Source organism: Phyllostomus discolor, chromosome 3 (assembly GCF_004126475.2).
Source record: "Phyllostomus discolor isolate MPI-MPIP mPhyDis1 chromosome 3, mPhyDis1.pri.v3, whole genome shotgun sequence".
In the NCBI taxonomy this organism is placed as follows: domain Eukaryota; kingdom Metazoa; phylum Chordata; class Mammalia; order Chiroptera; family Phyllostomidae; genus Phyllostomus; species Phyllostomus discolor.
The window spans coordinates 12,708,272-12,724,365 of record NC_040905.2 but is presented as its reverse complement, the minus strand read 5'-3'; the positions used below and the strand labels follow the sequence as shown (position 1 = coordinate 12,724,365).

General features: G+C 47.9%; 1 protein-coding gene across 1 annotated transcript in view; it reads right to left on the bottom strand.

Annotated features, from left to right (window-relative positions):
• Nucleotides 1-16,094, bottom strand: part of ADAMTS12 (ADAM metallopeptidase with thrombospondin type 1 motif 12) — a 260,203-nt gene that overhangs the window by 13,912 nt on the left and 230,197 nt on the right. The window contains exons 21-23 of the mRNA XM_028517194.2: nt 12,334-12,510; nt 9,236-9,379; nt 2,550-2,709 (exon numbers count right to left, since the gene is read on the bottom strand). Coding sequence (XP_028372995.1) covers nt 2,550-2,709; nt 9,236-9,379; nt 12,334-12,510 — 481 coding nt within the window. The remainder of the gene's footprint in view (nt 1-2,549; nt 2,710-9,235; nt 9,380-12,333; nt 12,511-16,094) is intronic.

The following is a 16,094-nucleotide window of genomic DNA, read 5'->3' as shown; positions in this document are numbered from 1 at the left end:
TATGAATAAGTAGTTTCAAAATTTTCTGAAAGAGGGATTGCTGAGTCATATGATGACCCTAGTCTTAACTTTTGTTGAGGAACCTCCATACTGTTTTCCATAGTGGTTGTACCGATTTACATCCCCACCAGGTGTGTATGAGGTTCCATTTCCCCACCTTTTTCCCAACATTTATTTCCTGTCTGCCATTCTAACAAATACGACGTAGTATCTCATTGTGGTTTTAAATTTCATTTCCCTTATAGCTAGCGATGTCGAACATCTGTTCACACATCTGTTGGCCATCTGTATGTCTTCCTTGGGTAAGTTTCCATTCACGTCTTCTGCACATTTTTAACTGGATTGTTTTTTTGGTTGCTGAGTTGTATAAGTTCTTTATATATTTTGGATCTACTGATCTAGCACTGTTATCTTAGGGTCTGCAGCAATAGGCTCTGAGGTGCAAATACAAATTTGCAAGGGACTCATTAAGAAAAAAAGCTCCTGAGAAGACCATTAAGGGAGTGGGGGAAGCAAGGCAGAAGAGAGAGCAAGCAGAGCCAGGCTGCCATCTCGGGCACAGTCAACCTGGCCCCCCAGGGGAGGTCCAGGGTGTAAGTTATGTCTTATTGGAAGTATCATTGCAAACATCTTCTCCCATTTGTTTGGTTGCTTCTTTGTTTTGTTGATGGTTTCTTCTGCGGTACAGAAGCTTTTCAGTTTGATATAGTCCCATTCATTTATTTTTGCTTTTACTTCCCTTGCCTTTGAGGTCAAGTTCACAAAAATCCCCTGAGATTAAGGTCCATAAGTTTAGTGCCTATGTTTTCTTCTATGTATGTTATTTGATTAGGTCTTATATTCAAGTCTTTAGTACATTTCAAATTAATTTTTGTGTATGGTGTCAGATAGATGTCAAATTTTACTCTTTTGCATGTCAGTTTCCAGCTTTCCCAGCACCATTTACTGAGAGACTTTCCTTTATCCACTGTATGATTTTGGCTCCTCTGTTGAATATTAGTTGCCTATATATGTGTGGACTTATTTCAGGGCTCTCAATTTTGTTCCATTAGTTTGTGTGTGTGTGTGTGTGTGTGTGTGTGTGTGTTTTCTATCAATACCAAGCTGTTTTGATTACTGCAGCTTTGTAGTATAGTTTGAAGTCAAGGCATACGATACCTCTGGCTTTGTTCTTTTTTTTTTCCTGAGGATATCTTTGACTGCACAGGGTTTTTGTGGTTCCGTACAAATTTTGAGAATTTTTTCTTTTATTTCTGTGAAAAATGCCACTAGGGTTTTTGATAGGGATTACATTAACTCTGAATATTGCTCAGAGTATTATGAACATTTTAACAATATTAATTCTACAAATCCAAGAGCACTGAGTATCTTTCTATTTCTTTGTATCTTCTTTGATTTCTTTCGATGTCTTACAGTTTTCAGTGTACAGGTCCTTCACCTTCTTTGGTAAGTTTGTCCCAAAAGGAAAGCTGAGGCTCAGAAAGTCAGATAACTTGCCAAGGGCACTTAGACAGAAAGGGGCTTCCATGGGACGCAAACCCTTGCTCTGTGATTCCGATGCTGGATTCTTTCCAGTCCTGAGGAGCTACGGCACGTGAAGAGTGGGAAGGAGACCCGACTCGGCATCTTGGCTCAGCCATCACCCCGCCGTGTCATCGCAAACATGCCACGTAACCTCTCCAGGCGGCATCTAAGCGCACTTCCAATGACAAAGGTAACCATGTAGCATTTTGATAGGGATGCTTTTAGAAAGTGAATGCTGACTGTAATAGTAGACAACAGTCATGTTCCACCATTCAGGTCTCCCTCCTTGGAGTTTTTGGTCCATTTCTACATGTCCTCTCACCCCCACATTAAGTCCCAGTGTCCCCATCTTTAGCCTCCAACACCCAGAGACTCTGGCTCTTTTGGAGGACTCCCCACAGCCCACTGAAGCTGTTCTGTCTCTGCACACAAAGAGCCTTAAGGCCTGCAAAGCCACTTCCCCTGGGTACCCGTTGGCCAACGCCTGAAGAGCATGACGGTCCAGCTCCCTGGCTTCAGACATCACTTACACCCTGGAGCTCCCCTGGGGGGCCAGGCTGAAGCCTGGGCTGTGCCCGAGATAGCAGCCATGGTGTGCTCGCTCTCTCTTCTGTCTTGCTTCCTCCACCCCCCCTTAATGGTTTTCTAAGGAGGCTTTTCTTAAGGAGCCCCTTGCACACACATTTGCTTCTCAGAGTCTGTTTCTGTGGAACCAAAGGCAGCGTGCTAGACTGCCAGCAAGGGCCACCAAGTACTTGGCCGGGTTTCTGAGGAGGGTGGGAGTGCCTCTGAAAAGGCTTTGAGACGTGATTCTCACCTGTGTGCGATGACATCAGTGTGAACGTGCTTGCGGAAAACTCGGAGCATTAGAGTCAAGCCTCACCAAGTCAGGCCGCTCCCTCCCAGGCACGCTGGCTGGCTGGCCCCTTCGCATTAAGACGCCCAGCTCAGTAAAGGGGACTGACTAAAACGACCCCTTATTTGTGAAAAGCTCCCCTCGCCCCTGAGCAGAGCCGTTCACTCACCAGCCCTCTTCCTGCAGGGCTGCCGGTTGCATTTCTGGGATTCGGGAGGCCTGGGTTCGTGATCGCACAGGCATTGGTCCTGATCGGCGGTTTTGTCGTCCTCCAAGGAAACACAGCGGACCGTCCTCTTCTGCAAGCCCCCTCCGCAGGACGCGGAGCACTGGAAGAGAGGGGCGCACGGAGAAGGTCAGAGCTCTTCCCCAGACGCAGCTGGGAACTCTAGCAGAACGCTCCTCGCTCACTGTGGTCAAGTAGGGACACGTCTCCGTGATCAGAAGCCTTGCTGGAGTCCCAGAATAAAGGCTCTAATCATTTGGAGATGTGAGTTTAGGAAAAGTCTGTGCTATAGCTTATGTGGACTCAATTTGTTCAATTTACTGTTGGGCTCTCTGTAGAATGCGTACAGAGGTTCAGGGACAAGTAAAATGGGAAAAAAAATTCCTCTCTGGACCCTGCTGCTTCAGTAATGCAGTTTCTCTGAGCTGGTTTTGCTCTGGGGCTGGACAGCAGATGTGAGGAAAGGGAACAGAGCTCCAAAGAAAACCAAGAGCAGGATAAAAAGGGAAGTGGGGGTGTGGGGGGCGAACCCTGGTGGAAGGGAAAGGAAATCTGGATGGACCTAGTGGGGCCGTGTGGTCTCCAGCCATTCTAACAGACAAGGTCCCACCGTCAGGTCACGATGTGGCCGCCTGCACGCAGCTGGCCTGTGAAGGCAGCTCGGACAAGATGATTCCTGGAGATGCAGGAACGTGTGTCCCAAGGTACCATGTGTGTGCATTTAAAAATTCTATGTATTGAGCCCTGGCTGACGTAGCTCAGTGGATGGAGCACGGGCTGGGAACCAAAGTGTCCCAGGTTCGATTCCCAGCCAGGGTACATTCCTGGGTTGCAGGCCATAACCCCCAGCAACCGCACATTGATGTTTCTCTCTCTCTCTCTCTCTCTCTCTCCCTCTCTCCCTCCCTTCCCTCACTAAAAATAAATAAATAAAATATTAAAAAAAAAATTCTATGTATTGTGGTAAAATGCATAAAGCATAAAATTTACCATTGAACCATGTTAAAGTGTATACAGTTCAATGCCTTCAGCACATCCATGTTGCTGTGCAACCATGACCACCATCCACCTCTAGGCCGTGTTCATCTTCACAGACGGGAACCCTGTGCCCATTAAATAATAATGTCTCCTCTCCCACCCATCTGGCCCTGCCCCCAGACTCTGGAAAGCACTGTCCTATTTTTTTGTCTCTATGAATCTGACGGCTGCAGGTACTTCACATAAGTGGAGTCATGCAATATTTGTCCTTTTGTGACTCATTTACTTCAACAAGCATAACGGTCTTCAAGGTTTTTCCACGTTATAATGTGTGCCAGAATTTCATTTTTACGGTGGAATCTATTCCATCGTATGTGTGCACCACATTTGTTTATCCGTCCACTGATGGACACATGGGTTGCTCCCACCTTTTGGCTACTGGGAACCACATATGCTCTTGTCATTTGCATTCTATTTCCATTCTATTTCAAGTTTTATTCCTTTTAGCATCATATTTCTTATACAACCAAAACCTCCCAGAGGGCAGAAACTAGTTCCTCTTTTATTGTCCTGCATGGCAATTGGGTAAGTATTAAACACAACCTGGTATTCAATAAATCCTCATTGACTGATTGGCCAAAAAAAGAAACTGCTGCATGGCAAATTCTGGAAAACCTGATAGACCCAAATCATACCAAGCATAGTTTCCAACCACAACTACATGAAACTAGAAATTAACTCCAAGAATAAAGCTGGAAAAAACCACACATATATGGAGATCAAACAACATGCTGCTGAGCAACTCTTGTGTCAAAGAGATAAGCGATCAGACGATTCATAGACCCAAATGAAAATATAAATACAACACACCACAGTTTTTTGGATACAGCGAAAGGGGAATAAGAGGAAAGTTAAGAACATCACAGGCCTGCCTCAGGAAACAAGAAAAATCCAAGTAAACAATCCAACATCACACCTAAGGAACTGCAAAAAGAAGAACTAATGAAGCCCCAAGTCAGCAGAAGAAAGGAAATCAGAAAAGGCAGAGTGGAAAGAAATGAAATAGGCAACAAAAATAGAAAAAATGAATGAAACAACAGCTGGTTCTTTGAAATAATTAAACTGATAACCTCTGGCTAGGCACACTAAGGAGAAGAGTGAGAACATTCAAATAAAATCAGAAATGAAAGAAAAATTAGGACACCACAGGAGTACAAAGGTTTATACAAGAAAACTATAAAAGGCTTTATTCTACCAGATTTGATGATATAGAAGAAAAGGACAAATTCTTAGACATATACAACCTTCTCAGAGTGAATTATGAAGAAGTTGAAAACCTATAAAGATTGATCACTAATAAAGAAATTAGAATAGTAAAGTCCTCCAAAAATAACCCCTAAAGTCTAGGACCAGATGGCTTCACTGGTGAATTCTAACAAACATCCAAAGAAAGTTCAATACCAATCCCTATTAACCTCTCCCAAAATTTTGAAAAAGAAGGAATACTTACAACTCAATTTTCAAGGCCAACATTATCCTGGTACCGAAACCAGGCAAAGACAACACACAAAAAAGAAAATTACCGGTAGCCAGTATCTCTGATAAACACGGATACAAAATCCTAAACAAAATACTAGCAAATCAAATACAGCAGCACATTGAAAGGCTCACATATCATGATCAAGGGGGGTTCACTCCACGAATGCAAGAATGGCTCGACGTGCACAAGTCAGTGTGATACACCATGTTAACAAAACAAACATACTAATCACATGATCATATCAATAGATGCATAGAAAGCATTTGACAAGACACAATATCCACTTAAGGTAAAAATGCTCAATAATATGGACATTAAAGAGAAGTACCTCAACAGAGTAAAGACTATATATGGCAAGCCCTCAGCTAACATCCTCCTGGATGGTGTAAAACTGAAAGCTTTCCCTCTAAGATCAGAGAGAAGACAAGGATGCTGCTCTCAACAGCTATTCAACATAGCACTGGAAGTCCTAGCTAGAGAAATTAGGCCAGAAAGAGAAATAAAGGCATTCGAATTGGGAATGAAGAAGTAGCCCTGGCTGGCGTAGCTCAGTGGATTGAGCGCAGGCTGTGAACCAAAGTGTCGCAGGTTCAATTCCCAGTCAGGGCACATGCCTGGGTTGCAGGCCATAACCCCCAGCAACCGCACATTGATGTTTCTCTCTTTCTCCCTCCCTTCCCTCTCTAAAAATAAATAAATAAAATCTTTAAGAAAAGTAAAACTGTTGCTATGTGCAGATGGCATAATTCTATCTATAGAAAACCCTAAAGTCTCCACCGGAAAAAAAAAAAAAAACCTTATTAGAAACAATGAGCAAATACAGTAAAGTTGCAGGAAGCAAAGTCAATATACAAAAACTTGTGTTGCTATATACTAACAACAAAATATCAGAAAGACAAATGACAGCAATCCCATTTGTAATTGTAAACGAGACTAAAATACCTAGGAATAATGTTAATAAAGGAGGTGAAGGAATTGTACACTGAAAACTATGACACTGTTAAATTAAATAAGACTCTGAAAAATAAAAAAATATTCCGTGCTCATTGATTGGAAGAATTAATATGGCTAAAACTGCCATATTACCTAAAGCAACATAAAGATTTAACAAAATCACTATCAAAATCCCAATGGGATTTTTCACAGAAATAAAACAAGAATTCACAAATTTGTATGGAGCCACAAAAGACCCCAGTAGCCAAAACAATCCCTAGAAAAAAAGAACAAGCCAGAGGCTTCACATTCCCTGGTTTCAAACTATACAACCAAGCTACAGTAATGAAAACAGTCTGGTGCTGACAGAAAGACAGACACATAGACTGATGGAACGGAATTTAGAACTCAGTGATAAACTCACTAATTTCTGACAAAGGAGCCAAAGACACACTGTAGGGAAAGTAAAGTCTCTTCAAAAAATGGTGCTGGGAAAACTAGAAAGTTACTTGCAAGAGAAAGGAACGAGACTGCTATCTGATACCGCTCACAAAACTCAAAATGCACTCAAGACTTGAACCAATAAAATACACTAAAGAAAGCATACAAACTAAACTTATGGACCTTGATCTCTAGGGGTTTTTGTGAACTCAACCCTAAAGGCAAGGACAAGTAAATGCAAAAAGAAATGAATGGATTTATGTCAAACTAAGAAGCCTCTGCACAGCAGAAGAAACCATTAACAAAGCAAAAAAAAACATCCAAATTGGAGAAGATATTTGGAAATGACACTTCCCATAAAGGGTTAATATCCAACATATATAAAGAACTGATATAACTCAACAAAAAACAATCTAAAAATGGGCAGAGGACCTGAATAGACACTTATTCAAAGAATACATTCAGGTGGCCAACAGGTAGATGGAAAGATGCTCAACATCACTAGTTGTAAGGGAAATGAAAATGAGATCACAGTGAGATACCACCCACACCTGTGAGAGTGGCTGCTATGGGGAAGACAAGGGCTGGGAAGGACGTGGGGGAAAGGGACCCCGGGTGCACTGCTGTTGCTGCAAAGGTAAACCTCCATGGGAAACAGTATGGAGGTTCCTCAAGAAATTAATAATAGAGCTCCCATAGGACTCAGCAGTCCCTCTTCTTGCTATCTAGCTAAAAAATCTGAAAATACTTATCGTAAAAATACATGTACCTGTGTTCATCGCAGAACTATTTACAACACCCAAGACGTGGAAGCAACCTAAGCGTCCTTCGACAGAGGACTGGGCCCAGAAGACGTGGTGCACTCATACAGTGGAGCACTACGCAGCCAAAATAAAATGGAATATTGCCATTCGCGACAACATGGATGGAGCTTAAGGATATGCTGAGTTAGTTACATGGGAAAGGACAAGGACTGTATGAGTTCATTTAGGTGCGGATATAAACAGAAAGTGACAACCAAAAAACAAATAGTAGGTACAGACAACAGAGGTTACCAGAGGGAGAGGGGGGCGGTGGACAGATGAAGGAGGTCAGGGGGTCCAGCACATGGTGATGGAAGGAGACTGCACTTCGGGTGGGGAGCCCACAATAAACTGTACAGATGTCATGTTATAAAACTGTACCCCTGAATTCATTTAAGGTTCTAAACTAATGTTACTCCAACACATTTAATAAAAAAAGAAAAATAATATGTTCCAGGTAAAAAAGCTCACATGTACGAGAAGAATGACCAATGAAAATAATACAGTAAAAGCCAAAAGAAAACATAGCACATGCCAGCATTTGAGCTATTCATGGGCATGCAGGGCACCTATACAGCTATGAGCAATGACAAGTGCTAAGAAGAACACGGCGGCCCCTAAATATCTGGGGGCATAACATCAGGCAAAATACTGCAATGGTCTTTGTTATAATTATAACCATCCAAAATACACTTACATAAGAACGAGTTACTTTCAAAAGTATTTATAGTTGAGGGGATCCGTATATCGGGGCCTCTGGGCTCCCCCTTCCCCACCTGGGCCCTTGACCTTCCCCACCTGGGCCCTTGACCTTCCCCAGCTGAGAAGGTAACCAGCTTCATGGATGTGCAGCCCATTGGCCTGTACCTCGTGCCCAAGTGGCGTGCCTCTCACCTCCCGACTGGGCTTTCTTGTTGCCAGTGAGACCTGAGAACGGTACCACCCGCCCACATGTGACTAACCCCGGACGATGGAGGGCACTAGCCGTCTGAGGGGCGGCCAGTGCTGGGAGACAGAAGCCGGTAGACTTCTCCTCTCTTCCTGCCCCTGGACAAACCACCCCAGGAGGCAGCGGTTTGTGCAACTTTTATTGACATAAGGCCTTTCTACAATGAGTAATCAACTTCCCCTGCTACCAAAAACAGTCAGGCTGGTAATGCACCGTCACATGTCTGACCCCATCTTCCCTGCCTCCTCCCCACCCCCCCTTTTTTAATCACAACTGCTTCCCTAGTGTTGTATTTCCTAATAAAGCAATCAATTTTGCCTCAAATTTTGATTTTCTAGAGTATCCAGGGTAAGGCAAGTTATAGTGATGGCTGAATCTGTCATGCAAGAATTTTTATTCATTGTAATTTATTACATTTAATAATTTTATTAATAAACTGGTCATTTTATTTATACAATAAGTACATTCTGAATAATAGTAAATCTTTTCCTTATTTATAGTTTAATTATTTTACCTGTCTCTCCATCAATTTGGTTGCTCGCCTGTCCAGTTAACCTGCGGACGCCGAGAGACCCGGGCTCACTAAGTCAGGCGTGGCCTCCAGCATGAGGGCGCTCGCAATTCCCACTTGCTCTACAAAACGTCAGAGGCTCTAGGGTGTTCGGGCCCCAAAGTGCCCTTCCTTAGGCTTTGCAGCTCTGGGGAAATTCTGGTATTCGATCTGTTATCTTTGGAAAGTCTTTGATCTTTTTCTCTTCTGAACCCAAGACAGGGGACTGACCACGTGTCAGCTAGGAGTGAACTTGGGCACACTCAGAGGCCTGTCAGACGCGGAAGAAACGCAGAACCAGAACAGACAGAAACGCACCGTGAGTCCATGGACACACTGAACGCTTCCAATGAATATACACATTGCTTCTGAAACCGAAAGGAAACAAATGCTTTTTAAAAAGACTCAGTTGAAGAGCACACAGCTGACTCTTACCCGGTCCCAGGTCCCAGTGGCCCAGCGGCAGCAGGGGTGCCCGTTGCAGGCTGCGGTGGACACGGGCCTCTTCGCTGGATCACAGGGGCCCCTCGGACAGGCCACTGCCCTCTCCCGCACTCCGCCTCCGCAGGACCTGGAGCACTGGCACAGGATGGGGGCGAGGTTAGGTAAGAATCACAGGGTGACGTCTGCAGCCACCATCGGGTCTGTGGTGCCCAGTGTTACTACGGGCGTTAGCATCTGCCCTGGACCCTGCGGCAGCTGTCACGGCCCCTGACAACGACCACTCAGCCTCTCCGACAGCAGCGAGGAAACGGAAATAGAGAGGAGGGAGACTGACAATGGGCATTCTGAGGGCAGGAGCAGGAGAAAGGAGCAGAAGATGCCAAATAGTTCAACGGCAGATAGTAGGTCAAACAGAAGGAATTCTGGTCAAAAACCTAAATGAGTCGTCATCCCAGAATGGATGTTGTTATCTGCGTTTTGCCTTCTGGCACCAGCGTCTAGAGACCAGAGTGTAAAATGCAGGCGTTTTTACGATCAGCTCGGACGGCTGAAATGGGGAGCGTGCACATTTGCAACACAATTTTGTTCGCTTCCTGTTAAAATGGGACTCGGTCTTCCTTTCCCACCACATGAAGCTGAGAATTAAATCGTCTGTATTCCCAGTGGGGTAACGGGTAGGTGTGCCCGGGGTTCTGATGCCCTGCTCACAAAATCAATCTGAAATGACGAGTTGGGCTCCTGAAGGGACACAGTGCTAAAATGTGCCAGGTTTTTGCTCACTAAAATAATGTTTAGGATATATTGACTCATCTTCCTGAAGCTTCTAGAAGGAAGTTAAATAATTCACCGAAAGTCTTCGGAAAGCACGTTGAGTACTTTGAAAAACCTCAGCACTTTGAAAAGTCTTCGTTAGGGCACGGTAACAACCACCACAAAACAAATATGGTTGTCAACACCTTGCCCATCACATCAGGTACCACAGAAAACAGAAATGATGCACAATTAACCCTTTACGTTCAATAAAAAACTAACCTGTTGCTTTCGCAACATTCCAACCTTGAGAGTCAACTGGACATTTTTCCCACTTATTCACTCTGTTTTTAATTATATAAGGAGAGGAGAGGGAACCCACATTTGGGGCCCTTGTGTACACCTACACGTGTGCATATAGATTTGGGACCCCCTGGTGAGCCCTCTCCAGGAAAAAGGGACGAAGAAGATATAAACCAGTGGTCCTGGAAGAGTGGGCCCCAGACCAGCAGCTGCAGCAGCTTCTGGATACTTGTTAGAAATACAAAATTTAAAGCCCCACCCCAGGCCCCCGAATAGGAGACTCTAGGGGTGGTGGGGTCCAGACACCTGAGCGGGAACAAACCCTCCAGGTGATTCTGAGGCATGAGAGTTTGAGGCCCGCTGGAGAGCAGACATTCCCGTGGCTGAGAGGCATCTTTCACCAGCAGCCTGGGCTGGCTGCATTCACTGCAGGGGCCCGGGGCCTCTGCATGGGGTGTGAGACACGGTGTGCAGACATGGCAGCATCGTGGCGGCTCAGGGAGAGCCCCTCAACATGTTAGCACCCCGACAGCTCCCAGGATACACCCAACCGGCTTTTGCATTTTCCGTCTCCACTGCTCGGAGCCTCAGAGGGAAGACTTCCAACCTTGTGGTTTGCTTAAAACAGAGAAGTTTACAAGGGAGGGTGGTGGGAGGCCTTCCAGGAACACTGTTCTGGGAACAGGCTCGGGACTGGGGCTCACGGGAGCTGCTGAGCAGCATGAAGGATACCTCTTTTTCATAACCATAACTGCTCAGCCTTGAGAACCCACAAATGCCAGTTCTCTGATGGGGCAGTCAGAGCCCCTCTGCAGACTCCGGGGTTCCGGAAGCCATCGCCAGGCTCAGCGAACACGAGTGCTCGGAGGCCTGAGCCCAGAGCACGGGCTGGCAGGCACTTCCGTTCTCCGGAGCTGGGCAGGGAGGAGGAGAAAGAGGCGGCAGGGGAGGCTGCTGCCCCAGAAAGCACCAGGCATTGGCCCAGAGGCTGAGAAACTGGTGTGACTGGGTGGCCCAGCAGACAAGTCAGTAGCTTTGGGGAACTCAGTCTTCCACGGTGTGACCCGAACTCTGCATCCTACGGTTGTGCTTCTCTCTGCCTTCCCCTCCCTGGCCCACGGTCGCTTCCTCCAAAAGTGTTCTTCCTTTGCTCTTTTTCCTCAGCCCACCCTTTGTGCTCAGTGCCCTCTGGGCTGAGGTCTGCAGCAGAAAGGGCACAGGCACCGCAAGCTGCCTTAGGCCTGAACTGGCACTCCTTCGGTTTATACTTTCTAGCTGCGTGAGCGCGCGTGGGTCTCGGTCTGCACCACAACATGGCATTAGCGAGCCTCCGATCCAGGCTGCTGTGCGAGTTAAACCAGGTGCTGCAGGTAAAATGCCCAGCTTACAGACACTCTCAAAACACACTGGGTTCTTCTGTTCTTTCCCACCCTGCATGGATGTGTTTGGGACCGGTATTTTGTATCTGCTGAGACATCTACCTATTGGCAAGTTAGATCATCACACTTGACCAAAGAAGGGTGCCCTTGTTTGCACGTGTTGGAGTAGGACCAAGACCCAGCCGGCTCTGGGCCCTCACAAAACAGAAGACGCAGGCCTGAACAGACAGACACACGCACGCACACTTTTTATTTGTGCAGTGGTCTGGGCGTCTAACTGAGAGGCGGGACCCGTGCTAGACCGAGTGTGCAAAGGATCTGGCTGTTTCCACAGCTGGATTACGAAGCCCAGGAGAAGCACTCGGGGCCCTGATGTGAACCGCTCTATCGAAGGGGTCCATGGCCATCTCCCCGGCAAGGAACCCAGCTCCCCTGCACCTCCCTCGGGGAGACTGGGTTCTAATGAAAACGCTGACTCGTCTCAGTGAAAACCATAGGACACAGGCTTCAAGTTGTTGAGCGGGTCAATCTCCCCCTCACTGCGTCGGGTGCCCGAGTGGAGCAGGACACAGGCGAGGTCCCCCCTGACACGCCTGGTGACACACTAACATGCGCTCTGCTGGCCTGGCTGTGAGGACGGCGCGCTGCGGGCTGTACCTGGCTCCAGGGCTCTGCCCGCCAGTCCTTGCAGGGCTTGGGATTACAGCTCCTGCTCAGCAGCGGAGGAGGGCCAGCCAGGGACTGGCAATGGAAGGGCCTCAGGCTCCGGTGGTCCCGGCTGTCCTCGCACTGCACCTCCCGGACCTGGAAGCCGCCGCTGCAGTTCCTGGAGCACTGTGGGGTGGGGGGGAGAGGAAAGGGGAGACCTGAGTCCCGGGCGTTCCACGAAGCCCTGCGACTTGCAGTCACGAAGAGGCTCAGCTCTCTGTCAAGGGAGGTGTTTGTTCTCCCTCACACGCCGCAGAGAGGGGGCCACTCGGGCTGCTCCCAGAGACCAGGCTCCCGAGTGTCAAAAACACAGGCGTGGGAGGGTGGGGGTCGGCTGTCTGATGGAGCCAGGCGGATGTCCTGTTCCTCACTCACTGGTCACGCGCACGTGGGCAAGTCACAGACACATGCTGAGGCTCAGATGTCTTGTCGGTAAAGTGGGGGTACAGCTGCTACCTCCCGGGGCTGTGCTGAAGGCTGCAGACGCCCCTGGGGCTGGGGCCCCTGCTGGCACAGCGTCTGTCTCACCGGGCAGCGGCTCCCTCTGGGGTCTGTATTCTTTCCGGGTGACCAGACTGCCCACAAGGGCACCTCTCCGCCAAGCCACATCCACGCCCCACTCCGAATCCTCCCACAACCCTGCCTCTCCGTGACTCTGAACGCAAGACAGGGCTACGCTTTCTCAAGTGAAGGGTCTGCTGAGAAACACAAACTGAGCAACGGCTCAGGGGTTTGACTCACCAGGCTGAGCAGACCCTGTCTCGACCCCCAACCCCATCTCCCTCACCCAGGTGCCATCACAGAGTCTTCCCAGCCCATGTTCCCCGGAAGCTGTGATGGAGGCCCTGCCCCTCCCCCCAGTCCCCCTCTTCCCAGGTGCCCGCCTCTGGGGAGCAGCCCCTTCACGCCGCTCTGTGTCAGTGAGGGGCATGGCCCAGCAGGCTGCTAACTTCCTCAGGTCACAGTACACACGGACAAGCCACAGTCCCCTACAATCAAAGTTCGTGTGGCCTATTCCGGACAACTTCTCCTCTCAGCTGTCCGACCTCTTCGACTTTGGAAGTGACTTCATCCCCTCCCCAGTTAAATTTTGTTTGATCATCACTTGAGCCTCTGAGACTCGGTCTCCAGTCTGTTCAGAATGTTACTACCTGCCAGAGCCCTTCGGCTTGTCCTGCTGCAGCATCCTCATCTCTCCTGGCCCGCCTGGCCCGGCCTGGCCCATCTGCGCACTGCCTGCACGCGGATGGGGACCTGAGGCGGGTGAGGTGCAGGCGGACCCCTGTGCTTCTGCGTTATGTCCTGAATGTCCCTCCTTCACAATACCCACCGGCCACTGCTCTCCCTTTAGGCCTGAGCTTCAGTGTCACCCACTGACCCCAGAGAAACTTTCCTTGAACATCTTGAACCCCTGAGGCAGCTCTCCCTCTTATCTACCTCAGCTCCTTCCAGCTTCTATCACAGGGACAGGAAACTCGAGAACAAATTGATTTACTGTGTCCATCCTTCTACTAGCCTCTCACTGCCATGAAGTTGGCACCCTACCTACCCCAGTCACCAACGTGTCCCGAGCACATAGCACGGTGCCAGGCACGGCAGAAAGGGTCCGTGCAAACCTCACGCAAACCTCCTGAACGAAGGCATGAACTCCGAGGAAAGGGCAGTGGGGGGCTGTCCATGGGCTGCAGAGGTCTGTGATTACCACAGGGATGCAAGACCCCTTTCCTTGCTCTCTTAACCCTTTTGGCCATCACTTCATTGCATTCATGGACGAGAAAATGCAGCCCTCCCTCCCAGTCATGTGTCCATGGCTGCAAGGGATGATTTCACGGGCCTCCTCTCTATTGAGTGAAACATCACACTCTCCTTCTGGCCATGGTGGACTAGTCATAGCTGTAGGGTTGTAGCTGGGAAAAAAATGCCTCATAACATTTCAGTAGAGACAGATCCCAAGACACCACCCCCTCTTCTTCTGCCACCAGGCAAGACTGCAGCAAACCACCTGGCTTTAGTCCTTGGGCTGCAGCAAGGACAGGTGTGGGCCTGGGCAATCGGGGGCAGACTGATGCTCTGATGCCCCCATGACCATCGCAGGTAGCCTCTCAGAGAGCAGCAGCACTTAAAAGACAGCTACCCCGCCCCCTGGCCAAACAAATTAGGGACTTCGTTTTCTTGCCGTGCTATACATACACAGAGAAAGAAATAACTGCCAAATTAAAATCAGCCACAAAGGAAATGAGGAAGCAGGCTAATAATTTCCATACAAAGCAGCCGTTTGTGTGACCAGACAGACTTCTGGGAAATAGCACATGGTGCAAACAAGGAAACTCATTACTAGGAAAAGGATATTTTATGAGACCTAAGTATAAAAGGGGGTTTTAGTTTCTTATTTTCTATAGTCTGGCCTTCTTCCATTGAATTTTCAAAATAGCATCACCCTTTTGTAAAGAAGGGATTCCCATTCAATGAAAAATGAAATGCGTTAATATGCCGAACTCAGTAATAAGGGAAGACACTCAGTAAAGCTACGACCTTTCTATTCCACTTTCAAAAAGTCTGATGCAGTCAGCATGAGGGCGGGGGCAGGATGTTAAATCACTCCACTCCCAACACTCTTCTACCTTTGTGTGCTAAAGGCCAATTGTTATATTCATTTTCTCATTGCCCTACAGGAGGGTCATTTGTATTCCTGTTTCCTAACCTGTGGACCAGGCTGGGGACAGGGCCAGGCTAACGAGAGCAGAAAGACTGGCTTACACGCTGTTGTGACCAAACAGGCCTGCTCGTTCTCCAGCTACTGCATCAGTTTAACAGACAGAGACTGCAAACCAGACTGAGACAGAATGAAAACACCCTTAGTGCACAGCAGCCACTGGCAGAGACAGACAGAAGTCACAGTGATTTCTCCCTTGTGTTGTTCTTGACACATGAAACGTGCACAGTGTGTTCGGGAGAGTACAGCAACATTAAGGAATGTCAGAGGTAAGGAGGGCAGGAGGCTATGCACAATTACAACCCTGACCCCAGCTGGCTGTATAACTGTGGATCAACCACTTCTCTAAGCTCTGTTTCTCCATCGATATTAGGAGGAGGCTAAACTAGATGACGAAACTGTTCTGACATTCTGGAGCCGTGTGAGTGTGTGGGATCAACAGACTTGTACTCCGTTTTGATTTAAGAATACTTCCTTGCTCTCCAGGTTGCATGCCAAACACTAAGCCAGGATACAGGAAGAATTCTTTTCCGCTCCCTTCCTTATGCTAAACAGATTCCTAAAACCCTTAAGATCAAATAACGCATTCCAAAAATTTTACATCGAACAGCACCAAAATTCAGTGTTCCATCTGTTACCCCCACCCCACCACCCCCACTTCCTTCCTCCCACTTGTTGGGCGCTTGTTATGGTCCAGGCTCTGAATCCCGATGTAGCAGCAGGGAAAAGTCTCATAAATGAGTAGAAGTAACGCAGGGTTTAGGTCATGAGCTGTCCATGACCTAGTGAGGGCACGAAGGAGGAGGTGGTCAAGTTCCCCGACGAGGTCAGGAAAGGCTTGCACAGAGGAGCCAAGGCTTGAGCTGAATCATGTGAGTAGATGCCCACTCGGCTGGCAGAACAGGGTGGGGGGCATTCAGGGTGGACAGAATGGCACGTGGAGGAGCACGGTGCTGTGGGATGAGAAGGCTTGTTTAGGAACAGCGAGCTGGTCAGA